This window comes from Pleurodeles waltl, chromosome 5 (genome assembly GCF_031143425.1).
Source record: "Pleurodeles waltl isolate 20211129_DDA chromosome 5, aPleWal1.hap1.20221129, whole genome shotgun sequence".
Lineage (NCBI taxonomy): Eukaryota > Metazoa > Chordata > Amphibia > Caudata > Salamandridae > Pleurodeles > Pleurodeles waltl.
Window position 1 is genome coordinate 1,665,194,199 of NC_090444.1, and position 26,707 is coordinate 1,665,220,905.

General features: G+C 48.5%; 1 protein-coding gene across 4 annotated transcripts in view; it reads right to left on the minus strand.

Annotated features, from left to right (window-relative positions):
• The window catches only part of PUM2 (pumilio RNA binding family member 2), a 783,590-nt gene that overhangs the window by 485,692 nt on the left and 271,191 nt on the right, over positions 1-26,707 (minus strand). For all 4 annotated transcript variants that reach the window (XM_069235995.1, XM_069235994.1, XM_069235993.1 and 1 more), the window contains exon 10: positions 3,539-3,677. In XM_069235995.1, the coding sequence (XP_069092096.1) occupies positions 3,539-3,677 (139 nt within the window). The remainder of the gene's footprint in view (positions 1-3,538; positions 3,678-26,707) is intronic.

Here is a 26,707-nt window from a genome sequence, read left to right on the forward strand (position 1 = left end):
CCTTTGCTGTGTTGATTGTCGCCCCTAAGTATTGCTGTGTTTGACACGGCAGAAGGTGTGACTTTGTGTAGTTGATTGAGAAACCTAGTTTGTGGAGGGTTTCTATGACATACTTTGTGTGTTGTGAACACTTTTCTAGAGTGTTGGTTTTGATTAACCAATCGTCTAGGTACGGGAACACATGTATTTGCTGCCTTCTGATATGTGCAGCTACGACTGCTAGGCACTTTGTAAAAACTCTTGGCGCAGTTGTTATTCCGAATGGCAACACCTTGAATTGGTAATGTATTCCTTGGAATACAAACCTTAAGTACTTTCTGTGTGAAGGATGTATCGGTATATGGAAATATGCATCCTTTAGGTCTAGTGTTGTCATGTAGTCTTGTTGTTTGAGTAGTGGGATTAGGTCTTGTAATGTCACCATGTGAAAGTGATCTGGTTTGATGTAGGTATTTAATGTTCGGAGATCTAATATAGGTCTCAGAGTCTTGTCTTTTTTGGGTATGAGAAAGTACAGAGAGTAAACTCCTGTTCCTTTCTGGTGTTCTGGTACTAATTCTATTGCTTCTTTTAGTAGTAATGCCTGAACTTCTAGTCCTAGAAGATCTATATGTTGTTTTGACATATTGTGTGTTTTCGGTGGTACGTTTGGAGGGAATTTGAGAAATTCTATGCAACAACCATGCTGGATAATTGCCAGCACCCAAGTGTCTGTTGTTATCTCCTCCCAATGTTTGTAAAATTGTCTTAGTCTCCCCCCCACAGGTGTTATGTGTTGGGGATGTGTGACTTGGAAGTCACTGTTTGTTTTGAGGGGTTTTGGAACTTTCCTCTATTTTTTGGGAATTGTGCCCCTCTATATTGCCCCCGAAAACTTCCCCGCTGGTATTGGCTTTGATAAGTGGGCCTTGCTTGTGAGGTTGTGGCCTCTGTAAGTTGACCTCGAAACCCTCCCCTAAATGGTGTTTTGCGAAATGTGCCTCTGCTTTGTGGGGAGTAGAGTGCGCCCATGGCTTCTGCGGTATCAGTATCTTTTTTGAGTTTTTCAATAGCAGTGTCGACTTCCGGCCCAAACAACTGCGGTTCATTAAAGGGCATATTCAGCACAGCTTGTTGTATTTCCGGCTTGAATCCTGACGTACACAACCATGCGTGTCTCCTTATTGTTATTGCAGTATTTACTGTCCTTGCAGCCGTATCTGCTGCGTCCATTGATGACCGTATCTGATTATTGGAGATACTTTGTCCTTCTTCTACCACTTGTTGTGCCCTTTTCTGGAACTCTTTGGGTAATTGTTCTATGAAATTCTGCATTTCGTCCCAATGAGCTCTATCGTATCTTGCCAAAAGTGCTTGTGAATTGGCAATACGCCATTGGTTTGCTGCTTGTGCTGCAACTCTTTTACCCGCAGCATCGAATTTGCGACTCTCCTTGTCTGGAGGTGGTGCATCTCCCGAGGTATGAGAGTTTGCTCTCTTGCGAGCTGCCCCAACAACCACAGAATCTGGTGTTAATTGCTGCGTAATATAAACAGGGTCTGTTGGTGGTGGCTTGCCTTTAACAGGCTCCTGAAATATTTGTTTTGAATGTTTTAGCATTCCTGGGAGCATAGGTAAGCTTTGGTATTGGCTATGAGTGGAGGAGAGTGTATTAAATAAAAAGTCATCCTCAATTGGTTCTGAATGCAAGGTGACGTTATGAAACGCAGCTGCCCTTGAGACCACCTGCGTGTAGGATGTACTGTCTTCAGGTGGCGACAGCCTTGTAGGGTAACAGTCTGGGCTGTTATCTGATACAGGAGCATCATAAAGGTCCCATGCATCAGGATCACCTTGACTCATTGCAGTATGAGTCGGAGATTGCATCAGTGGTGGAGTGGCTACCGGTGATGTGTGCATTGATGGTGGTGGAGATGGTGGTGGAGTTGTTTGTCTTGCCACCTTTGCCTGTGGCTGCTTGTCCTTTTCTTGAAAGGCAAGTCTTCTTTTCATCTTAATTGGGGGAAGAGTGCTTATCTTCCCTGTGTCTTTTTGTATGTAGCCTTCTTTGAGTGTAGTCTGGCTCAACAGATTGAAGTTCCTCTCCGAACTTATGTCCTTGCATCTGGGAGGACAATCCCTGTTCCTCTGTGTAGGAACCTGTTTTAGGTTCCGAGGCTGGATGTTTCGGAATCGAAATCTTTTCGGTCGCCTTTTTGGGCTCCGAGGCAACCTTCTTTATTTCCGGCGTCGTGGTTTCTCGGTGCCGAACCATTTCGGTGCCACTGTCTCGGTGCCGAATCTGTTCGGAGCCGTTGTCTCGGGCCCGAGATTGCTGTGTGGCGGTATCTCGACCGGAGTCGGTTGACTTCGCCACAAGCATGCCCTTTTTCGGTGCCGATGATCGGTCACCTATTTTTCGGGTTAAGCCATGGCCTGTTGGCGGTGGCGTCCCTGGGCTTTTGTTGTCTTCTCGTGAGTTTTATGTTTCGACGTCTTATTCACGGTTTTCGGCGTTTCTTCGGAATCTAGCTTGTCCGAGTCCGATTCATGGATGGAGAAGCTTTCGTCTTCCTCCTCGAAACACCCTTGTCCTGTCGGCGCCGACGCCATCTGCAGTCTTCTTGCTCTTCTGTCTCTTAATGTCTTCCTCGACGGAAACGCTCGACAGGCTTCACAGGTATCCTCCTTGTGCTCTGGAGACAGACACAAGTTACAGACCAGATGCTGATCTGTATATGATAATTGTTATGGCAGTTTGGGCAGAAGCGGAATGGGGTCCGTTCCATCAGCCTTGAAGAGACACGTGGCCGGGCCGACCAGGCCCCAACGGGGGGGAATCGAAAAAAAAAACCCGAAGGGCCACCGGAGCTCTTCAAAAGTCGGTGTCGATCTGTTATAACTAACCCGATACCGAGCACAAACAATACCGACGATTTTTCCGAGATTCTAACTAACTTTCCGACCCGAAACACGGAGCGAAAAGGAACACGTCCAAACCCGATGGCGGAAAAAAAACAATCTAAGATGGAGTCGACGCCCATGCGCAATGGAGCCGAAATGGGAGGAGTCCCTCGATCTCGTGACTCGAAAAGACTTTTTCGAAGAAAAACAACTTGTAACACTCCGAGCCCAACACCAGATGGCGGGATGTGCACAGCATGTGTATCTGCAGCTACACACCTATTGTGCCTGAGCGTCAGTATTTCTCTATAATAATTTAGCAAATGGTAAAGGTTACTTTTCGAGCAATTTTCATGTAATTAATGGCCATTATTATTGTATTAAAAATCACAAGGAAAGGAAGAAGGAAATTGTGACTTAGAAATCGGGCCTAAAAAATTAATGATTTAGTTGTGTCTTTTGGCAGCATTTGTAATCTTGCACATCAGAGGATATATATCACATGTTAAAAACCATTTAAGAAGATTTCATGATAGAGAATGGGAAAAGCGAAACGATAGAAAAAATAAAATTTGAACGTTGTGAGCTAAGTATGGTATGTTGTAATGGGGAATCTCTGATAAAATAGATTTGAAAAACAATGTTTAAATTCTACCTGGCATGCCTGTTGCAAGTCCTTGACTAAAAGCTAAAGCAGAGTTGGCAGCGGCTGCTGCAGCAAGTGATTCTGCCTGCTGCCCTTGCTGAGCCTGATTTGGAGTTAGAGGACGCTGATTTGATCCTCCTCGAAGTACCTATATAAACAACAAAAAGACATGAAAAGCAATCCATAATTTGGGATAAATACTGTAAAGAAGTAAATTACCAACTATAATGACAATCAAATTACAAAATCTAAGTAAGGTACTAGTTGTAGAAACTGAACTAAAGAACAGCTTCTTATAATCCTAATTCGACTTCTAGGGTATTCTTGCGAAATGCTTATAAGGCAGAATATGACCATGCATGCAACATATACTGAAACAGATTTTAAAATATATTTATTTTTCAAATTAAAAATAACAAACAAAAAATATGGCTTAACATCACTTAAACAATTTGACTTTGTGTTTTAAAACAAAAAACAAAATTAAACCATGGACTGTTATGAATATACTTATCCACTCTTGAAAAAGCACAAGCAGTAGACTGTATGATAAACTGAAAGACTTTGTATTGGTGCCATATGCTGTTAAATCTGAACATGTAGCCAATGAAGAACATGCACAAGTAAGGGCCATGAAACAGAGGATCAGAAAAGTTTTCTGGTGGACTGAGCGAGATCTGTGTGCCATCAGCAAATAGTCAAATTTCACTGCTCCGCATCTGTTAAAAATTGTAAAATCACCGGAGTGACAGTGGATTAATTTGGCTATGTATATTGTAGGTCCATTTAAATTATAGTGTTTATTGTGGGGAAGTCAGTGTAGGATGTTGGCTCTGTATGTGCTATTTCAAAGTAAGAAATAGCATGCACAGAGTCCAAGGGTTCCCCTTAGAGGTAAAATAGTGGTAAAAAGAGATAATACTAATGCTCTATTTTGTGGTAGTGTGGTCGAGCAGTAGGCTTATCCAAGGAGTAGTGTTAAGCATTTGTTGTACATACACATAGACAATAAATGAGGTACACACACTCAGAGACAAATCCAGCCAATAGGTTTTGTATAGAAAAATATCTTTTCTTAGTTTATTTTAAGAACCACAGGTTCAAATTTAACATGTAATATCTTGTTTGAAAGGTATTGCAGGTAAGTACATTAGGAACTTTGAATCATTTCAATTGCATGTATACTTTTCAAGTTATTCACAAATAGCTATTTTAAAAGTGGACACTTAGTGCAATTTTCACAGTTCCTGGGGGAGGTAAGTTTTTGTTAGTTTTACCAGGTAAGTAAGACACTTACAGGGTTCAGTTCTTGGTCCAAGGTAGCCCACCGTTGGGGGTTCAGAGCAACCCCAAAGTCACCACACCAGCAGCTCAGGGCCGGTCAGGTGCAGAGTTCAAAGTGGTGCCCAAAACGCATAGGCTTCAATGGAGAGAAGGGGGTGCCCCGGTTCCAGTCTGCCAGCAGGTAAGTACCCGCGTCTTCGGAGGGCAGACCAGGGGGGTTTTGTAGGGCACCGGGGGGGACACAAGCCCACACAGAAATTTCACCCTCAGCGGCGCGGGGGCGGCCGGGTGCAGTGTTAGAACAAGCGTCGGGTTCGTAATGGAAGTCAATGAGAGATCAAGGGATCTCTTCAGCGCTGCAGGCAGGCAAGGGGGGGCTTCCTCGGGGAAACCTCCACTTGGGCAAGGGAGAGGGACTCCTGGGGGTCACTTCTGCAGTGAAAGTCCGGTCCTTCAGGTCCTGGGGGCTGCGGGTGCAGGGTCTTTTCCAGGCGTCGGGACTTAGGTTTCAGAGAGTCGCGGTCAGGGGAAGCCTCGGGATTCCCTCTGCAGGCGGCGCTGTGGGGGCTCAGGGGGGACAGGTTTTGGTACTCACAGTCGTAGAGTAGTCCGGGGGTCCTCCCTGAGGTGTTGGTTCTCCACCAGCCGAGTCGGGGTCGCCGGGTGCAGTGTTGCAAGTCTCACGCTTCTTGCGGGGAGATTGCAGGGGTCTTTAAAGCTGCTCCTTTGGATAAAGGTGCAGTCTTTTTGGAGCAGGTCCGCTGTCCTCAGGAGTTTCTTGTCGTCGTCGAAGCAGGGCAGTCCTCAGAGGATTCAGAGGTCGCTGGTCCCTTTGGAAGGCGTCGCTGGAGCAAAGTTCTTTGGAAGGCAGGAGACAGGCCGGTGAGTTTCTGGAGCCAAGGCAGTTGTTGTCTTCTGGTCTTCCTCTGCAGGGGTTTTCAGCTAGGCAGTCCTTCTTCTTGTTGTTGCAGGAATCTAATTTTCTAGGGTTCAGGGTAGCCCTTAAATACTAAATTTAAGGGCGTGTTTCAGGTCTGGGGGGTTAGTAGCCAATGGCTACTAGCCCTGAGGGTGGGTACACCCTCTTTGTGCCTCCTCCCAAGGGGAGGGGGTCACAATCCTAACCCTATTGGGGGAATCCTCCATCTGCAAGATGGAGGATTTCTAAAAGTTAGAGTCACCTCAGCTCAGGACACCTTAGGGGCTGTCCTGACTGGCCAGTGACGACTCCTTGTTATTCTCATTATTTTCTCCGGCCTTGCCGCCAAAAGTGGGGGCCGGGGCCGGGGCCGGAGGGGGCGGGCAACTCCACTAGCTGGAGTGTCCTGCGGTGCTGTGACAAAGGGGTGAGCCTTTGAGGCTCACCGCCAGGTGTTACAGCTCCTGCCTGGGGGAGGTGTTAGCATCTCCACCCAGTGCAGGCTTTGTTACTGGCCTCAGAGTGACAAAGGCACTCTCCCCATGGGGCCAGCAACATGTCTCTGGTGTGGCAGGCTGCTGGAACTAGTCAGCCTACACAGACAGTCGGTTAAGTTTCAGGGGGCACCTCTAAGGTGCCCTCTGTGGTGTATTTTACAATAAAATGTACACTGGCATCAGTGTGCATTTATTGTGCTGAGAAGTTTGATACCAAACTTCTCAGTTTTCAGTGTAGCCATTATGGTGCTGTGGAGTTCGTGTAAAACAGACTCCCAGACCATATACTCTTATGGCTACCCTGCACTTACAATGTCTAAGGTTTTGCTTAGACACTGTAGGGGCACAGTGCTCATGCACTGGTACCCTCACCTATGGTATAGTGCACCCTGCCTTAGGGCTGTAAGGCCTGCTAGAGGGGTGTCTTACCTATACTGCATAGGCAGTGAGAGGCTGGCATGGCACCCTGAGGGGAGTGCCATGTCGACTTACTCATTTTGTTCTCACTAGCACACACAAGCTGGTAAGCAGTGTGTCTGTGCTGAGTGAGGGGTCTCTAGGGTGGCATAATACATGCTACAGCCCTTAGAGACCTTCCTTGGCATCAGGGCCCTTGGTACTAGAAGTACCAGTTACAAGGGACTTATCTGGATGCCAGGGTCTGCCAATTGTGGATACAAAAGTACAGGTTAGGGAAAGAACACTGGTGCTGGGGCCTGGTTAGCAGGCCTCAGCACACTTTCAATTGTAAACATAGCATCAGCAAAGGCAAAAAGTCAGGGGGCAACCATGCCAAGGAGGCATTTCCTTACACAACCCCCCCCCCCCCCCCAAACGAAAGAGGATGAGACTAACCTTTCCCAAGAGAGTCTTCATTTTCTAAGTGGAAGAACCTGGAAAGGCCATCTGCATTGGCATGGGCAGTCCCAGGTCTGTGTTCCACTATAAAGTCCATTCTCTGTAGGGAGATGGACCACCTCAACAGTTTTGGATTTTCACCTTTCATTTGCATCAGCCATTTGAGAGGTCTGTGGTCAGTTTGAACTAGGAAGTGAGTCCCAAAGAGGTATGGTCTCAGCTTCTTCAGGGACCAAACCACAGCAAAGGCCTCCCTCTCAATGGCACTCCAACGCTGCTCCCTGGGGAGTAACCTCCTGCTAATGAAAGCAACAGGCTGGTCAAGGCCATCATCATTTGTTTGGGACAAAACTGCCCCTATCCCATGTTCAGAGGCATCTGTCTGCACAATGAACTGCTTAGAATAATCTGGAGCTTTTAGAACTGGTGCTGAGCACATTGCTTGTTTCAGGGTGTCAAAGGCCTGTTGGCATTCTACAGTCCAGTTCACTTTCTTGGGCATTTTCTTGGAGGTGAGTTCAGTGAGGGCTGTCACAATGGATCCATATCCCTTCACAAACCTCCTGTAATACCCAGTCAAGCCAAGGAATGCCCTGACTTGAGTCTGGGTTTTTGGAGCTACCCAGTCCAGAATAGTCTGGATCTTGGGTTGGAGTGGCTGAACTTGGCCTCCACCTACAAGGTGGCCCAAGTAAACCACAGTTCCCTGCCCTATCTGGCATTTGGATGCCTTGATAGAGAGGCCTGCAGATTGCAGAGCCTTCAAAACCTTCTTCAGGTGGACCAGGTGATCCTGCCAGGTGGAGCTAAAGACAGCAATATCATCAAGATAAGCTGTGCTAAAGGACTCCAAACCAGCAAGGACTTGATTCACCAACCTTTGGAAGGTGGCAGGGGCATTCTTTAAACCAAAGGGCATAACAGTAAACTGATAATGCCCATCAGGTGTGGAGAATGCGGTTTTCTCTTTTGCTCCAGGTGCCATTTTTATTTGCCAGTACCCTGCTGTCAAGTCAAAGGTACTTAAGAATTTGGCAGCACCTAATTTGTCTATGAGCTCATCAGCTCTAGGAATTGGATGGGCGTCTGTCTTGGTGACAGAGTTGAGCCCTCTGTAGTCCACACAAAACCTCATCTCTTTCTTTCCATCTTTGGTGTGAGGTTTGGGGACTAAGACCACTGGGCTAGCCCAGGGGCTGTCAGAGCGCTCAATTACTCCCAATTCCAGCATCTTGTGGACTTCCACCTTGATGCTTTCCTTAACATGGTCAGACTGTCTAAAAATGTTGTTTTTGACAGGCATGCTGTCTCCTGTGTCCACATCATGGGTACACAGGGGTGTCTGACCAGGGGTTAGGGAGAAGAGTTCAGGAAACTGTTGTAGGACTCTCCTACAATCAGCTTGCTGTTGGCCAGAGAGGGTGTCTGAGTAGATCACTCCATCTACTGTGCCATCTTTTGGGTCTGATGACAGAAGATCAGGGAGAGGTTCACTCTCTGCCTCCTGATCCTCATCTGTTACCATCAACAGATTTACATCAGCCCTGTCATGGAAGAGCTTAAGGCGGTTCACATGGATCACCCTCTTGGGGCTCCTGCTTGTGCCCAGGTCCACCAGGTAGGTGACCTGACTCTTCCTTTCTAGCACTGGGTAAGGGCCACTCCATTTGTCCTGAAGTGCCCTGGGAGCCACAGGCTCCAGAACCCAGACTTTCTGCCCTGGTTGGAACTCAACCATTGCAGCCTTTTGGTCATACCAAAACTTCTGGAGCTGTTGGCTGGCCTCAAGGTTTTTGCTTGCCTTTTCCATGTACTCTGCCATTCTAGAGCGAAGGCCAAGTACATAGTCCACTATGTCTTGTTTAGGCTCATGAAGAGGTCTCTCCCAGCCTTCTTTCAACAAGAGCAAGTGGTCCCCTTACAGGGTGACCAAACAGAAGTTCAAAGGGTGAGAATCCTACTCCCTTCTGTGGCACCTCTCTGTAAGCGAAAAGCAGACATGGCAAGAGGACATCCCATCTCCTTTTGAGCTTTTCTGGGAGCCCCATGATCATGCCTTTTAATGTCTTGTTGAATCTCTCAACTAAGCCATTAGTTTGTGGATGGTATGGTGTAGTGAATTTGTAAGTCACTCCACACTCATTCCACATGTGTTTTAGGTATGCTGACATGAAGTTGGTACCTCTGTCAGACACCACCTCCTTAGGGAAACCCACTCTGGTAAAGATACCAATGAGGGCCTTGGCTACTGCAGGGGCAGTAGTTGACCTAAGGGGAATAGCTTCAGGATACCTAGTAGCATGATCCACTACTACTAGGATATACATATTTCCTGAGGCTGTGGGAGGTTCTAGTGGACCAACTATGTCCACACCCACTCTTTCAAAGGGGACCCCCACCACTGGAAGTGGAATGAGGGGGGCCTTTGGATGCCCACCTGTCTTACCACTGGCTTTACAGGTGGGGCAGGAGAGGCAAAACTCCTTAACCTTGTGGGACATATTGGGCCAGTAGAAGTGGTTGACTAACCTCTCCCACGTCTTGGTTTGTCCCAAATGCCCAGCAAGGGGAATATCATGGGCTAAGGTCAGAATAAACTCTCTGAACGACTGAGGCACTACCACTCTCTTAGTGGCACCAGGTTTGGGGTCTCTGGCCTCAGTGTACAGGAGTCCATCTTCCCAATAGACCCTATGTGTTCCATTTTTCTTGCCCTTGGACTCTTCAGCAGCTTGCTGCCTAAGGCCTTCAAGAGAGGGACAGGTTTCTTGTCCCTTACACAGCTCCTCCCTTGAGGGTCCCCCTGGGCCTAAGAGCTCAACCTGATAAGGTTCCAGTTCCAAAGGCTCAGTTCCCTCAGAGGGCAGAACTTCTTCCTGAGAAGAGAGGTTCTCTTTTTCTGACTGTGTTGCAGTTGGTTTCCCAACTGACTTTCCTTTTCTCTTGGTAGGCTGGGCCTTTCTTCCAGACTCCAGCTCTACTTTTTCACCCTGTGCCTTGCATTGTGCTCTTGTTTTTACACACACCAGTTCAGGGATACCCAGCATGGCTGCATGGGTTTTTAGTTCTACCTCAGCCCATGCTGAGGGCTCCAGGTCATTTCCAAGCAGACAGTCTACTGGGATGTTTGAGGAGACCACCACCTGTTTCAGGCCATTGACCCCTCCCTATTCTAAAGTTACCATTGCCATGGGATGTGCTTTAGTCTGATTGTCAGCATTGGTGACTGTATAGGTTTTTCCAGTCAGGTATTGGCCAGGGGAAACCAGTTTCTCTGTCACCATGGTGACACTGGCACCTGTATCCCTCAGGCCCTCTACACTTGTCCCATTAATAAGGAGCTGCTGCCTGTATTTTTGCATGTTAGGCGGCCAGGCAGCTAGTGTGGCTAAATCCACCCCACCCTCAGAGACTAGAGTAGCTTCAGTGTGGACCCTGATTTGCTCTGGGCACACTGTTGATCCCACTTGGAGACTAGCCATTCCAGTGTTACCTGGATTGGAGTTTGGAGTGGAACCTTTCTTGGGACAGGCCTTGTCTCCAGTTTGGTGTCCAGACTGACTACAGTTTCGACACCAGGCCTTTTTGGGATCAAAGTTTTTACCCTTGTGTAAGGAAATGCCTCCTTGGCATGGTTGCCCCCTGACTTTTTGCCTTTGCTGATGCTATGTTTACAATTAAAAGTGTGCTGAGGCCTGCTAACCAGGCCCCAGCACCAGTGTTCTTTCCCTAACCTGTACTTTTGTATCCACAATTGGCAGACCCTGGCATCCAGATAAGTCCCTTGTAACTGGTACTTCTAGTACCAAGGGCCCTGATGCCAAGGAAGGTCTCTAAGGGCTGCAGCATGTCTTATGCCACCCTGGAGACCTCTCACTCAGCACAGACACCCTGCTTGCCAGCTTGTGTGTGCTAGTGAAGACAAAACGAGTAAGTCGACATGGCACTCCCCTCAGGGTGCCATGCCAGCCTCTCACTGCCTATGCAGTATAGGTAAGACACCCCTCTAGCAGGCCTTACAGCCCTAAGGCAGGGTGCACTATACCATAGGTGAGGGTACCAGTGCATGAGCATGGTACCCCTACAGTGTCTAAACAAAACCTTAGACATTGTAAGTGCAGGGTAGCCATAAGAGTATATGGTCTGGGAGTTTGTCAAACACGAACTCCACAGCACCATAATGGCTACACTGAAAACTGGGAAGTTTGGTATCAAACTTCTCAGCACAATAAATGCACACTGATGCCAGTGTACATTTTATTATAAAATACACCCCAGAGGGCACCTTAGAGGTGCCCCCTGAAACTTAACCGACTATCTGTGTAGGCTGACTAGTTTTAGCAGCCTGCCACAAACCGAGACATGTTGCTGGCCCCATGGGGAGAGTGCCTTTGTCACTCTGAGGCCAGTAACAAAGCCTGCACTGGGTGGAGATGCTAACACCTCTCCCAGGCAGGAATTGTCACACCTGGCGGTGAGCCTCAAAGGCTCACCTCCTTTGTGCCAACCCAGCAGGACACTCCAGCTAGTGGAGTTGCCCGCCCCCTCCGGCCAGGCCCCACTTTTGGCGGCAAGGCCGGAGAAAATAATGAGAAAAACAAGGAGGAGTCACTGGCCAGTCAGGACAGCCCCTAAGGTGTCCTGAGCTGAGGTGACTAACTTTTAGAGATCCTCCATCTTGCAGATGGAGGATTCCCCCAATAGGGTTAGGATTGTGACCCCCTCCCCTTGGGAGGAGGCACAAAGAGGGTGTACCCACCCTCAGGGCTAGTAGCCATTGGCTACTAACCCCCCAGACCTAAACACGCCCTTAAATTTAGTATTTAAGGGCTACCCTGAACCCTAGAAAATTAGATTCCTGCAACTACAAGAAGAAGGACTGCCTAGCTGAAAACCCCTGCAGCGGAAGACCAGAAGACGACAACTGCCTTGGCTCCAGAAACTCACCGGCCTGTCTCCTGCCTTCCAAAGATCCTGCTCCAGCGACGCCTTCCAAAGGGACCAGCGACCTCGACATCCTCTGAGGACTGCCCCTGCTTCGAAAAGACAAGAAACTCCCGAGGACAGCGGACCTGCTCCAAGAAAAGCTGCAACTTTGTTTCCAGCAGCTTTAAAGAACCCTGCAAGCTCCCCGCAAGAAGCGTGGGACTTGCAACACTGCACCCGGCGACCCCGACTCGGCTGGTGGCGATCCAACACCTCAGGAGGGACCCCAGGACTACTCTGATACTGTGAGTACCAAAACCTGTCCCCCCTGAGCCCCCACAGCGCCGCCTGCAGAGGGAATCCCGAGGCTTCCCCTGACCGCGACTCTTTGAACCTAACGTCCCGACGCCTGGGAGAGACCCTGCACCCGCAGCCCCCAGGACCTGAAGGACCGGACTTTCACTGGAGAAGTGACCCCCAGGAGTCCCTCTCCCTTGCCCAAGTGGAGGTTTCCCCGAGGAATCCCCCCCTTGCCTGCCTGCAGCGCTGAAGAGATCCCGAGATCTCTCATAGACTAACATTGAAAACCCGACGCTTGTTTCTACACTGCACCCGGCCGCCCCCGCGCTGCTGAGGGTGAAATTTCTGTGTGGACTTGTGTCCCCCCCGGTGCCCTACAAAACCCCCCTGGTCTGCCCTCCGAAGACGCGGGTACTTACCTGCAAGCAGACCGGAACCGGGGCACCCCCTTCTCTCCATTCTAGCCTATGTGTTTTGGGCACCACTTGGAACTCTGCACCTGACCGGCCCTGAGCTGCTGGTGTGGTGACTTTGGGGTTGCTCTGAACCCCCAACGGTGGGCTACCTTGGACCAAGAACTGAACCCTGTAAGTGTCTTACTTACCTGGTAAAACTAACAAAAACTTACCTCCCCCAGGAACTGTGAAAATTGCACTAAGTGTCCACTTTTAAAACAGCTATTTGTCAATAACTTGTAAAGTATACATGCAATTTTTATGATTTGAAGTTCCTAAAGTACTTACCTGCAATACTTTTCGAATGAGATATTACATGTAGAATTTGAACCTGTGGTTCTTAAAATAAACTAAGAAAAGATATTTTTCTATATAAAAACCTATTGGCTGGATTTGTCTCTGAGTGTGTGTACCTCATTTATTGTCTTGTGTATGTACAACAAATGCTTAACACTACTCCTTGGATAAGCCTACTGCTCGACCACACTACCACAAAATAGAGCATTAGTATTATCTATTTTTACCACTATTTTACCTCTAAGGGGAACCCTTGGACTCTGTGCATGCTATTCCTTACTTTGAAATAGCACATACAGAGCCAACTTCCTACATTGGTGGATCAGCGGTGGGGTACAAGACTTTGCATTTGCTGGACTACTCAGCCAATACCTGATCACACGACAAATTCCAAAATTGTCATTAGAAACTGATTTTTGCAATTTGAAAAGTTTTCTAAATTCTTAAAAGTCCTGCTAGGGCCTTGTGTTAGATCCTGTTTAGCATTTCTTTTAGAGTTTAAAAAGTTGTAAAAGTTTGAATTAGATTCTAGAACCAGTTGTAGATTCTTAAAAAGTATTCCAACTTTTAGAAGCAAAATGTCTAGCACAGATGTGACTGTGGTGGAACTCGACACCACACCTTACCTCCATCTTAAGATGAGGGAGCTAAGGTCACTCTGTAAAATAAAGAAAATAACAATGGGCCCCAAACCTACCAAAATACAGCTCCAGGAGCTTTTGGCAGAGTTTGAAAAGGCCAACCCCTCTGAGGGTGGCAACTCAGAGGAAGAGGATAGTGACTTGGAGGACAATTCCCCCCTACCAGTCCTATCTAGGGAGAACAGGGTCCCTCAAACCCTGACTCCTAAAATAATAGTCAGAGATGCTGGTTCCCTCACAGGAGAGACCAACACCTCTGAAATCACTGAGGATAGCCCCAGTGAAGAGGACATCCAGTTAGCCAGGATGGCCAAAAGATTGGCTTTGGAAAGACAGATCCTAGCCATAGAGAGGGAAAGACAAGAGATGGGCCTAGGACCCATCAATGGTGGCAGCAACATAAATAGGGTCAGAGATTCTCCTGACATGTTGAAAATCCCCAAAGGGATTGTAACTAAATATGAAGATGGTGATGACATCACCAAATGGTTCACAGCTTTTGAGAGGGCTTGTGTAACCAGAAAAGTGAACAGATCTCACTGGGGTGCTCTCCTTTGGGAGATGTTCACAGGAAAGTGTAGGGATAGACTCCTCACACTCTCTGGACAAGATGCAGAATCTTATGACCTCATGAAGGGTACCCTGATTGAGGGCTTTGGATTCTCCACTGAGGAGTACAGGATTAGGTTCAGGGGGGCTCAAAAATCCTCGAGCCAGACCTGGGTTGACTTTGTTGACTACTCAGTGAAAACACTAGATGGTTGGATTCAAGGCAGTGGTGTAAATAATTATGATGGGCTGTACAATTTATTTGTGAAAGAACACCTATTGAGTAATTGTTTCAATGATAAACTGCATCAGCATCTGGTAGACCTAGGACCAATTTCTCCCCAAGAATTGGGAAAGAAGGCGGACCATTGGGTCAAGACAAGGGTGTCCAAGACTTCAACAGGGGGTGACCAAAAGAAAGGGGTCACAAAGACTCCCCAGGGGAAGGGTGATGAGACAACCAAAACTAAAAATAGTAAAGAGTCTTCTACAGGCCCCCAAAAACCTGCACAGGAGGGTGGGCCCAGAGCCTCTTCACAAAACAATGGGTACAAGGGTAAAAACTTTGATCCCAAAAAGGCCTGGTGTCATAGCTGTAAACAGCATGGACACCAAACTGGAGACAAGGCCTGTCCCAAGAAAGGTTCCACTCCAAACTCCCATCCAGGTAACACTGGTATGGCTAGTCTCCAAGTGGGATCAACAGTGTGCCCAGAGCAAATCAGGGTCCACACTGAAGCTACTCTAGTTTCTGAGGGTGGGGTGGATTTAGCCACACTAGCTGTCTGGCCGCCTAACATGCAAAAATACAGACAGCAACTCTTAATTAATGGGACTAGAATAGAGGGCCTGAGGGATACAGGTGCCAGTGTCACCATGGTGACAGAGAAACTTGTTTCCCCTGGCCAATACCTGACTGGAAAAACTTACACAGTCACCAACGCTGACAATCAGAGAAAAGTACATCCCATGGCAATGGTTACTTTAGAATGGGGAGGGGTCAATGGCCTGAAACAGGTGGTGGTCTCCTCAAATATCCCAGTGGACTGTCTGCTTGGAAATGACCTGGAGTCCTCAGCATGGGCTGAGGTAGAACTAAAAACCCATGCAGCAATGCTGGGTATCCCTGAACTAGTGTGTGTGAAAACAAGAGCACAGTGCAAGGCACAGGGTGAACAAGTAGAGCTGGAGTCTGGAAGAATGGCCCAGCCTACCAAGAGAACAGGAAAGTCAGCTGGGAAACCAACTGCAACACAGCAAAAGAAAGGGAACCTCTCTTCTCAGGAAGAAGTTCTGCCCTCTGAGGGAACTGAGCCTTTGGAGCTTGAACCTTATCAGGTTGAGCTCTTAGGCCCAGGGGGACCCTCAAGGGAGGAGCTGTGTAAGGGACAAGAAACCTGCCCCTCTCTTGAAGGCCTTAGGCAGCAAGCTGCTGAAGAGTCCAAAGGCAAGAAAAATGGAACGCATAGGGTCTATTGGGAAGATGGACTCCTGTACACTGAGGCCAGAGACCCCAAACCTGGTGCCACTAGGAGAGTGGTAGTGCCTCAGCTGTTCAGGAAGTTCATCCTAACATTGGCCCATGACATTCCCCTTGCTGGACATTTGGGACAAACCAAGACGTGGGAGAGGTTAGTCAACCACTTCTACTGGCCCAATATGTCCAACATGGTTAAGGAGTTTTGCCTCTCCTGCCCCACCTGTCAAGCCAGTGGTAAGACAGGTGGGCATCCAAAGGCCCCCCTCATTCCACTTCCAGTGGTGGGGGTTCCCTTTGAAAGAGTGGGTGTGGACATAGTTGGTCCACTAGAACCTCCCACAGCCTCAGGAAATATGTATATCCTGGTAGTAGTGGATCATGCTACCAGGTATCCTGAAGCTATTCCCCTTAGGTCGACTACTGCCCCTGCAGTAGCCAAGGCCCTCATTGGTATCTTTACCAGAGTGGGTTTTCCTAAGGAGGTGGTGTCTGACAGAGGTACCAACTTCATGTCAGCATACCTAAAGCACATGTGGAATGAGTGTGGAGTGACTTATAAATTCACTACACCATACCATCCACAAACTAATGGCTTGGTTGAGAGATTCAACAAGACATTAAAAGGCATGATCATGGGGCTCCCAGAAAAGCTCAAAAGGAGATGGGATGTCCTCTTGCCATGTCTGCTTTTCGCTTACAGGGAGGTGCCACAGAAGGGAGTAGGATTCTCACCCTTTGAACTTCTGTTTGGTCATCCTGTAAGGGGACCACTTGCTCTTGTTAAAGAAGGCTGGGAGAGACCTCTCCATGAGCCAAAACAAGACATAGTGGACTATGTACTTGGCCTTCGCTCTAGAATGGCAGAGTACATGGAAAAGGCAACCAAAAACCTTGAGGCCAGCCAACAGCTCCAGAAGTTTTGGTATGACCAAAAGGCTGCACTGGTTGAGTTCCAACCAGGGCAGAAAGTCTGGGTTCTGGAGCCTGTGGCTCCCAGGGCACTCCAGGACAAATGGAGTGGCCCTTACCCAGTACTGGAGAGGAAGAGTCAGGTCACCTACTTGGTGGACCTGGGCACAAGCAGGAGCCCCAAGAGGGTGATCCATGTAAACCGCCTTAAGCTCTTCCACGACAGGGCTGATGTCAATCTGTTGATGGTAACAGATGAGGATCAGGAGGCAGAGAGTGAACCTCTCCCTGATCTTCTGTCATCAGACCCAAAAGATGGTACAGTAGATGGAGTGATCTACTCAGACACCCTCTCTGGCTTTGTAGGAGAGTCCTACAACAGTTTCCTGAACTCTTCTCCTTAACCCCTGGTCAGACACACCTGTGTACCCATGATGTGGACACAGGAGACAGCATGCCTGTCAAGAACAAAATCTTTAGACAATCTGACCATGTTAAAGAAAGCATCAAGATGGAAGTCCACAAGATGCTGGAATTGGGGGTAATTGAGCGCTCTGACAGCCCCTGGGCTAGCCCAGTGGTCTTAGTCCCCAAACCTCACACCAAAGATGGAAAGAAAGAGATGAGGTTTTGTGTGGACTACAGAGGGCTCAATTCTGTCACCAAGACAGACGCCCATCCAATTCCAAGAGCTGATGAGCTCATTGATAAATTAGGTGCTGCCAAATTTCTAAGTACCTTTGACTTGACAGCAGGGTACTGGCAAATAAAAATGGCACCTGGAGCAAAAGAGAAAACAGCATTCTCCACACCTGATGGGCATTATCAGTTTACTGTTATGCCCTTTGGTTTAAAGAATGCCCCTGCCACCTTCCAAAGGTTGGTGAATCAAGTCCTTGCTGGCTTGGAGTCCTTTAGCACAGCTTATCTTGATGATATTGCTGTCTTTAGCTCCACCTGGCAGGATCACCTGGTCCACCTGAAGAAGGTTTTGAAGGCTCTGCAATCTGCAGGCCTCTCTATCAAGGCATCCAAATGCCAGATAGGGCAGGGAACTGTGGTTTACTTGGGACACCTTGTAGGTGGAGGCCAAGTTCAGCCACTCCAACCCAAGATCCAGACTATTCTGGACTGGGTAGCTCCAAAAACCCAGACTCAAGTCAGGGCATTCCTTGGCTTGACTGGGTATTACAGGAGGTTTGTGAAGGGATATGGATCCATTGTGACAGCCCTCACTGAACTCACCTCCAAGAAAATGCCCAAGAAAGTGAACTGGACTGTGGAATGCCAACAGGCCTTTGACACCCTGAAACAAGCAATGTGCTCAGCACCAGTTCTCAAAGCTCCAGATTATTCTAAGCAGTTCATTGTGCAGACTGATGCCTCTGAACATGGGATAGGGGCAGTTTTGTCCCAAACAAATGATGATGGCCTTGACCAGCCTGTTGCTTTCATTAGCAGGAGGTTACTCCCCAGGGAGCAGCGTTGGAGTGCCATTGAGAGGGAGGCCTTTGCTGTGGTTTGGTCCCTGAAGAAGCTGAGACCATACCTCTTTGGGACTCACTTCCTAGTTCAAACTGACCACAGACCTCTCAAATGGCTGATGCAAATGAAAGGTGAAAATCCTAAACTGTTGAGGTGGTCCATCTCCCTACAGGGAATGGACTTTATAGTGGAACACAGACATGGGACTGCCCATGCCAATGCAGATGGCCTTTCCAGGTTCTTCCACTTAGAAAATGAAGACTCTCTTGGGAAAGGTTAGTCTCATCCTCTTTCGTTTGGGGGGGGGGTTGTGTAAGGAAATGCCTCCTTGGCATGATTGCCCCCTGACTTTTTGCCTTTGCTGATGCTATGTTTACAATTAAAAGTGTGCTGAGGCCTGCTAACCAGGCCCCAGCACCAGTGTTCTTTCCCTAACCTGTACTTTTGTATCCACAATTGGCAGACCCTGGCATCCAGATAAGTCCCTTGTAACTGGTACTTCTAGTACCAAGGGCCCTGATGCCAAGGAAGGTCTCTAAGGGCTGCAGCATGTCTTATGCCACCCTGGAGACCTCTCACTCAGCACAGACACCCTGCTTGCCAGCTTGTGTGTGCTAGTGAAGACAAAACGAGTAAGTCGACATGGCACTCCCCTCAGGGTGCCATGCCAGCCTCTCACTGCCTATGCAGTATAGGTAAGACACCCCTCTAGCAGGCCTTACAGCCCTAAGGCAGGGTGCACTATACCATAGGTGAGGGTACCAGTGCATGAGCATGGTACCCCTACAGTGTCTAAACAAAACCTTAGACATTGTAAGTGCAGGGTAGCCATAAGAGTATATGGTCTGGGAGTTTGTCAAACACGAACTCCACAGCACCATAATGGCTACACTGAAAACTGGGAAGTTTGGTATCAAACTTCTCAGCACAATAAATGCACACTGATGCCAGTGTACATTTTATTATAAAATACACCCCAGAGGGCACCTTAGAGGTGCCCCCTGAAACTTAACCGACTATCTGTGTAGGCTGACTAGTTTTAGCAGCCTGCCACAAACCGAGACATGTTGCTGGCCCCATGGGGAGAGTGCCTTTGTCACTCTGAGGCCAGTAACAAAGCCTGCACTGGGTGGAGATGCTAACACCTCCCCCAGGCAGGAATTGTCACACCTGGCGGTGAGCCTCAAAGGCTCACCTCCTTTGTGCCAACCCAGCAGGACACTCCAGCTAGTGGAGTTGCCCGCCCCCTCCGGCCAGGCCCCACTTTTGGCGGCAAGGCCGGAGAAAATAATGAGAAAAACAAGGAGGAGTCACTGGCCAGTCAGGACAGCCCCTAAGGTGTCCTGAGCTGAGGTGACTCTAACTTTTAGAGATCCTCCATCTTGCAGATGGAGGATTCCCCCAATAGGGTTAGGATTGTGACCCCCTCCCCTTGGGAGGAGGCACAAAGAGGGTGTACCCACCCTCAGGGCTAGTAGCCATTGGCTACTAACCCCCCAGACCTAAACACGCCCTTAAATTTAGTATTTAAGGGCTACCCTGAACCCTAGAAAATTAGATTCCTGCAACTACAAGAAGAAGGACTGCCTAGCTGAAAACCCCTGCAGCGGAAGACCAGAAGACGACAACTGCCTTGGCTCCAGAAACTCACCGGCCTGTCTCCTGCCTTCCAAAGATCCTGCTCCAGCGACGCCTTCCAAAGGGACCAGCGACCTCGACATCCTCTGAGGACTGCCCCTGCTTCGAAAAGACAAGAAACTCCCGAGGACAGCGGACCTGCTCCAAGAAAAGCTGCAACTTTGTTTCCAGCAGCTTTAAAGAACCCTGCAAGCTCCCCGCAAGAAGCGTGGGACTTGCAACACTGCACCCGGCGACCCCGACTCGGCTGGTGGCGATCCAACACCTCAGGAGGGACCCCAGGACTACTCTGATACTGTGAGTACCAAAACCTGTCCCCCCTGAGCCCCCACAGCGCCGCCTGCAGAGGGAATCCCGAGGCTTCCCCTGACCGCGACTCTTTGAACCTAACGTCCCGACGCCTGGGAGAGACCCTGCACCCGCAGCCCCCAGGACCTGAAGGACCGGACTTTCACTGGAGAAGTGACCCCCAGGAGTCCCTCTCCCTTGCCCAAGTGGAGGTTTCCCCGAGGAATCCCCCCCTTGCCTGCCTGCAGCGCTGAAGAGATCCCGAGATCTCTCATAGACTAACATTGAAAACCCGACGCTTGTTTCTACACTGCACCCGGCCGCCCCCGCGCTGCTGAGGGTGAAATTTCTGTGTGGACTTGTGTCCCCCCCGGTGCCCTACAAAACCCCCCTGGTCTGCCCTCCGAAGACGCGGGTACTTACCTGCAAGCAGACCGGAACCGGGGCACCCCCTTCTCTCCATTCTAGCCTATGTGTTTTGGGCACCACTTGGAACTCTGCACCTGACCGGCCCTGAGCTGCTGGTGTGGTGACTTTGGGGTTGCTCTGAACCCCCAACGGTGGGCTACCTTGGACCAAGAACTGAACCCTGTAAGTGTCTTACTTACCTGGTAAAACTAACAAAAACTTACCTCCCCCAGGAACTGTGAAAATTGCACTAAGTGTCCACTTTTAAAACAGCTATTTGTCAATAACTTGTAAAGTATACATGCAATTTTTATGATTTGAAGTTCCTAAAGTACTTACCTGCAATACCTTTCGAATGAGATATTACATGTAGAATTTGAACCTGTGGTTCTTAAAATAAACTAAGAAAAGATATTTTTCTATATAAAAACCTATTGGCTGGATTTGTCTCTGAGTGTGTGTACCTCATTTATTGTCTTGTGTATGTACAACAAATGCTTAACACTACTCCTTGGATAAGCCTACTGCTCGACCACACTACCACAAAATAGAGCATTAGTATTATCTATTTTTACCACTATTTTACCTCTAAGGGGAACCCTTAGACTCTGTGCATGCTATTCCTTACTTTGAAATAGCACATACAGAGCCAACTTCCTACAGCTTGTACCCAGGATTGTTTTGTGAAGAGGCTCTGGGCCCACCCTCCTGTGCAGGTTTTTGGGGGCCTGTAGAAGACTCTTTACTATTTTTATTTTTGGCTGTCTCACCACCTTTCCCCTGGGGAGGTTTTGTGACCCCTTTCTTTTGGTCACCCCCTGTGGAAGTTTTGGACACCCTTGTCTTGACCCAATGGTCCGCCTTCTTTCCCAATTCTTGGGGAGAAATTGGTCCTAGGTCTACCAGATGCTGATGCAGTTTATCATTGACACAATTACTTAACAGGTGTTCTTTCACAAATAAATTGTACAGCCCATCATAATTACTTACACCACTGCCTTGAATCCAACCATCTAGTGTTTTTACTGAGTAGTCTACAAAGTCAACCCAGGTCTGGCTCGAGGATTTTTGAGCCCCCCTGAATCTAATCCTATACTCCTCAGTGGAGAATCCAAAGCCCTCAATCAGGGTACCCTTCATGAGGTCATAAGATTCTGCATCTTTTCCAGAGAGTGTGAGGAGTCTATCCCTACATTTTCCTGTGAACATTTCCCAAAGGAGAGCACACCAGTGAGATCTGTTCACTTTTCTGGTTACACAAGCCCTCTCAAAAGCTGTGAACCATTTGGTGATGTCATCACCATCTTCATATTTAGTTACAATCCCTTTAGGGATTTTCAACATGTCAGGAGAATCTCTGACCCTATTTATGTTGCTGCCACCATTGATGGGTCCTAGGCCCATCTCTTGTCTTTCCCTTTCTATGGCTAGGATCTGTCTTTCCAAAGCCAATCTTTTGGCCATCCTGGCTAACTGGATGTCCTCTTCACTGGAGTTATCCTCAGTGATTTCAGAGTTGTTGGTCCCTCCTGTGAGGGAACCTGCATCTCTGACTATTATTTGTGGAGTCAGGGCTTGAGAAGCCCTGTTCTCCCTAAGTAGGACTGGAGGGGGGGAATTTCCCTCCAAGTCACTATCTTCATCCTCTGTGTTGCCATCCTCAGAGGGGTTGGCTCTTTCAAACTCTGCCAAAAGCTCCTGGAGCTGTACTTTGGTAGGTTTGGAGCCCATTGCTATTTTCTTTAGTTTACAGAGTGACCTTAGCTCTCTCATCTGTAGATGGAGGTAAGGTGTGGTGTCGAGTTCCACCACATTCACATCTGTGCTAGACATTATGCTTCTAAAAGTTGGAATACTTTTTAAGAAACTAAAACTGGTTCTAGAATCTAATTCAAACTTTTACCAAACTTTTAAACTCTAAAAGAAATGCTAACAGGGACTAACACAAGGCCCTAGCAGGACTTTAAAGAATTTAGAAAACTTTTCAAATTGCAAAAATCAATTTCTAATGACAATTTTGGAATTTGTCGTGTGATCAGGTATTGGCTGAGTAGTCCAGCAAATGCAAAGTCTTGTACCCCACCGCTGATCCACCAATGTAGGATGTTGGCTCTGTATGTGCTATTTCAAAGTAAGAAATAGCATGCACAGAGTCCATGGGTTCCCCTTAGAGGTAAAATAGTGGTAAAAAGAGATAATACTGATGCTCTATTTTGTGGTAGTGAGGTCGAGCAGTAGGCTTATCCAAGGAGTAGTGTTAAGCATTTGTTGTACATACACATAGACAATAAATGAGTGTAGGAAGTTGGCTCTGTATGTGCTATTTCAAAGTAAGGAATAGCATGCACAGAGTCCAAGGGTTCCCCTTAGAGGTAAAATAGTGGTAAAAATAGATAATACTAATGCTCTATTTTGTGGTAGTGTGGTCGAGCAGTAGGCTTATCCAAGGAGTAGTGTTAAGCATTTGTTGTACATACACATAGACAATAAATGAGGTACACACACTCAGAGACAAATCCAGCCAATAGGTTTTGTTATAGAAAAATATCTTTTCTTAGTTTATTTTAAGAACCACAGGTTCAAATTCTACATGTAATATCTCATTCGAAAGGTATTGCAGGTAAGTACTTTAGGAACTTCAAATCATCAAAATTGCATGTATACTTGTAAGGAAATGCCTCCTTGGCATGGTTGCCCCCTGACTTTTTGCCTTTGCTGATGCTATGTTTACAATTGAAAGTGTGCTGAGGCCTGCTAACCAGGCCCCAGCACCAGTGTTCTTTCCCTAACCTGTACTTTTGTATCCACAATTGGCAGACCCTGGCATCCAGATAAGTCCCTTGTAACTGGTACTTCTAGTACCAAGGGCCCTGATGCCAAGGAAGGTCTCTAAGGGCTGCAGCATGTCTTATGCCACCCTGAAGACCTCTCACTCAGCACAGACACACTGCTTACCAGCTTGTGTGTGCTAGTGAGGACAAAACGAGTAAGTCGACATGGCACTCCCCTCAGGGTGCCATGCCAGCCTCTCACTGCCTATGCAGTATAGGTAAGACACCCCTCTAGCAGGCCTTACAGCCCTAAGGCAGGGTGCACTATACCATAGGTGAGGGTACCAGTGCATGAGCATGGTACCCCTACAGTGTCTAAACAAAACCTTAGACATTGTAAGTGCAGGTTAGCCATAAGAGTATATGGTCTGGGAGTCTGTCAAACACGAACTCCACAGCACCATAATGGCTACACTGAAAGCTGGGAAGTTTGGTATCAAACTTCTCAGAACAATAAATGCACACTGATGCCAGTGTACATTTTATTGTAAAATACACCACAGAGGGCACCTTAGAGGTGCCCCCTGAAACTTAACCGACTATCTGTGTAGGCTGACTAGTTTTAGCAGCCTGCCACAAACCGAGACATGTTGCTGGCCCCATGGGGAGAGTGCCTTTGTCACTCTGAGGCCAGTAACAAAGCCTGCACTGGGTGGAGATGCTAACACCTCCCCCAGGCAGGAATTGTCACACCTGGCGGTGAGCCTCAAAGGCTCACCTCCTTTGTGCCAACCCAGCAGGACACTCCAGCTAGTGGAGTTGCCCGCCCCCTCCGGCCAGGCCCCACTTTTGGCGGCAAGGCCGGAGAAAATAATGAGAAAAACAAGGAGGAGTCACTGGCCAGTCAGGACAGCCCCTAAGGTGTCCTGAGCTGAGGTGACTCTGACTTTTAGCAATCCTCCATCTTGCAGATGGAGGATTCCCCCAATAGGGTTAGGATTGTGACCCCCTCCCCTTGGGAGGAGGCACAAAGAGGGTGTACCCACCCTCAGGGCTAGTAGCCATTGGCTACTAACCCCCCAGACCTAAACACGCACTTAAATTTAGTATTTAAGGGCTAACCTGAACCCTAGAAAATTAGATTCCTGCAACTACAAGAAGAAGGACTGCCTAGCTGAAAACCCCTGCAGAGGAAGACCAGAAGACGACAAACTGCCTTGGCTCCAGAAACTCACCGGCCTGTCTCCTGCCTTCCAAAGATCCTGCTCCAGCGACGCCTTCCAAAGGGACCAGCGACCTCGACATCCTCTGAGGACTGCCCCTGCTTCGAAAAGACAAGAAACTCCCGAGGGCAGCGGACCTGCTCCAAGAAAAGCTGCAACTTTGTTTCCAGCAGCTTTTAAGAACCCTGTAAGCTCCCCGCAAGAAGCGTGAGACTTGCAACACTGCACCCGGCGACCCCGACTCGGCTGGTGGCGATCCAACACCTCAGGAGGGACCCCAGGACTACTCTGATACTGTGAGTACCAAAACCTGTCCCCCCTGAGCCCCCACAGCGCCGCCTGCAGAGGGAATCCCGAGGCTTCCCCTGACCGCGACTCTTTGAACCTAAAGTCCCGACGCCTGGGAGAGACCCTGCACCCGCAGCCCCCAGGACCTGAAGGACCGGACTTTCACTGGAGAAGTGACCCCCAGGAGTCCCTCTCCCTTGCCCAAGTGGAGGTTTCCCCGAGGAATCCCCCCCTTGCCTGCCTGCAGCGCTGAAGAGATCCCGAGATCTCTCATAGACTAACATTGCGAACCCGACGCCTGTTCCTACACTGCACCCGGCCGCCCCCGCGCTGCTGAGGGTGAAATTTCTGTGTGGACTTGTGTCCCCCCCGGTGCCCTACAAAACCCCCCTGGTCTGCCCTCCGAAGACGCGGGTACTTACCTGCAAGCAGACCGGAACCGGGGCACCCCCTTCTCTCCATTCTAGCCTATGTGTTTTGGGCACCACTTTGAACTCTGCACCTGACCGGCCCTGAGCTGCTGGTGTGGTGACTTTGGGGTTGCTCTGAACCCCCAACGGTGGGCTACCTTGGACCAAGAACTAAGCCCTGTAAGTGTCTTACTTACCTGGTTAACCTAACAAATACTTACCTCCCCTAGGAACTGTGAAAATTGCACTAAGTGTCCACTTTTAAAACAGCTATTTGTGAATAACTTGAAAAGTATACATGCAATTTTGATGATTTGAAGTTCCTAAAGTACTTACCTGCAATACCTTTCGAATGAGATATTACATGTAAAATTTGAACCTGTGGTTCTTAAAATAAACTAAGAAAAGATATTTTTCTATACAAAAACCTATTGGCTGGATTTGTCTCTGAGTGTGTGTACCTCATTTATTGTCTATGTGTATGTACAACAAATGCTTAACACTACTCCTTGGGTAAGCCTACTGCTCGGCCACACTACCACAAAATAGAGCATTAGTATTATCTCTTTTTGCCACTATCTTACCTCTAAGGGGAACCCTTGGACTCTGTGCATGCTATTCCTTACTTTGAAATAGCACATACAGAGCCAACTTCCTACAATACTTTTCAAGTTATTCACAAATAGCTGTTTTAAAAGTGGACACTTAGTGCAATTTTCACAGTTCCTAGGGGAGGTAAGTATTTGTTAGGTTAACCAGGTAAGTAAGACACTTACAGGGCTTAGTTCTTGGTCCAAGGTAGCCCACTGTTGGGGGTTCAGAGCAACCCCAAAGTCACCACACCAGCAGCTCAGGGCCGGTCAGGTGCAGAGTTCAAAGTGGTGCCCAAAACACATAGGCTAGAATGGAGAGAAGGGGGTGCCCCGGTTCCGGTCTGCTTGCAGGTAAGTACCCACGTCTTCGGAGGGCAGACCAGGGGGGTTTTGTAGGGCACCGGGGGGGACACAAGCCCACACAGAAATTTCACCCTCAGCAGCGCGGGGGCGGCCGGGTGCAGTGTAGAAACAGGCGTCGGGTTCGCAATGTTAGTCTATGAGAGATCTCGGGATCTCTTCAGCGCTGCAGGCAGGCAAGGGGGGGGTTCCTCGGGGAAACCTCCACTTGGGCAAGGGAGAGGGACTCCTGAGGGTCACTTCTCTAGTGAAAGTCCGGTCCTTCCGGTCCTGGGGGCTGCGGGTGCAGGGTCTCTCCCAGGCGTCGGGATTTTGGATTCAAAGAGTCGCGGTCAGGGGAAGCCTCGGGATTCCCTCTGCAGGCGGCGCTGTGGGGGCTCAGGGGGGACAGGTTTTGGTACTCACAGTATCAGAGTAGTCCTGGGGTCCCTCCTGAGGTGTTGGGTCTCCACCAGCCGAGTCGGGGTCGCCGGGTGCAGTGTTGCAAGTCTCACGCTTCTTGCGGGGAGCTTGCAGGGTTCTTTCAAGGCTGCTGGAAACAAAGTTGCAGCCTTTCTTGGAGCAGGTCCGCTGTCCTCGGGAGTTTCTTGTCTTTTCGA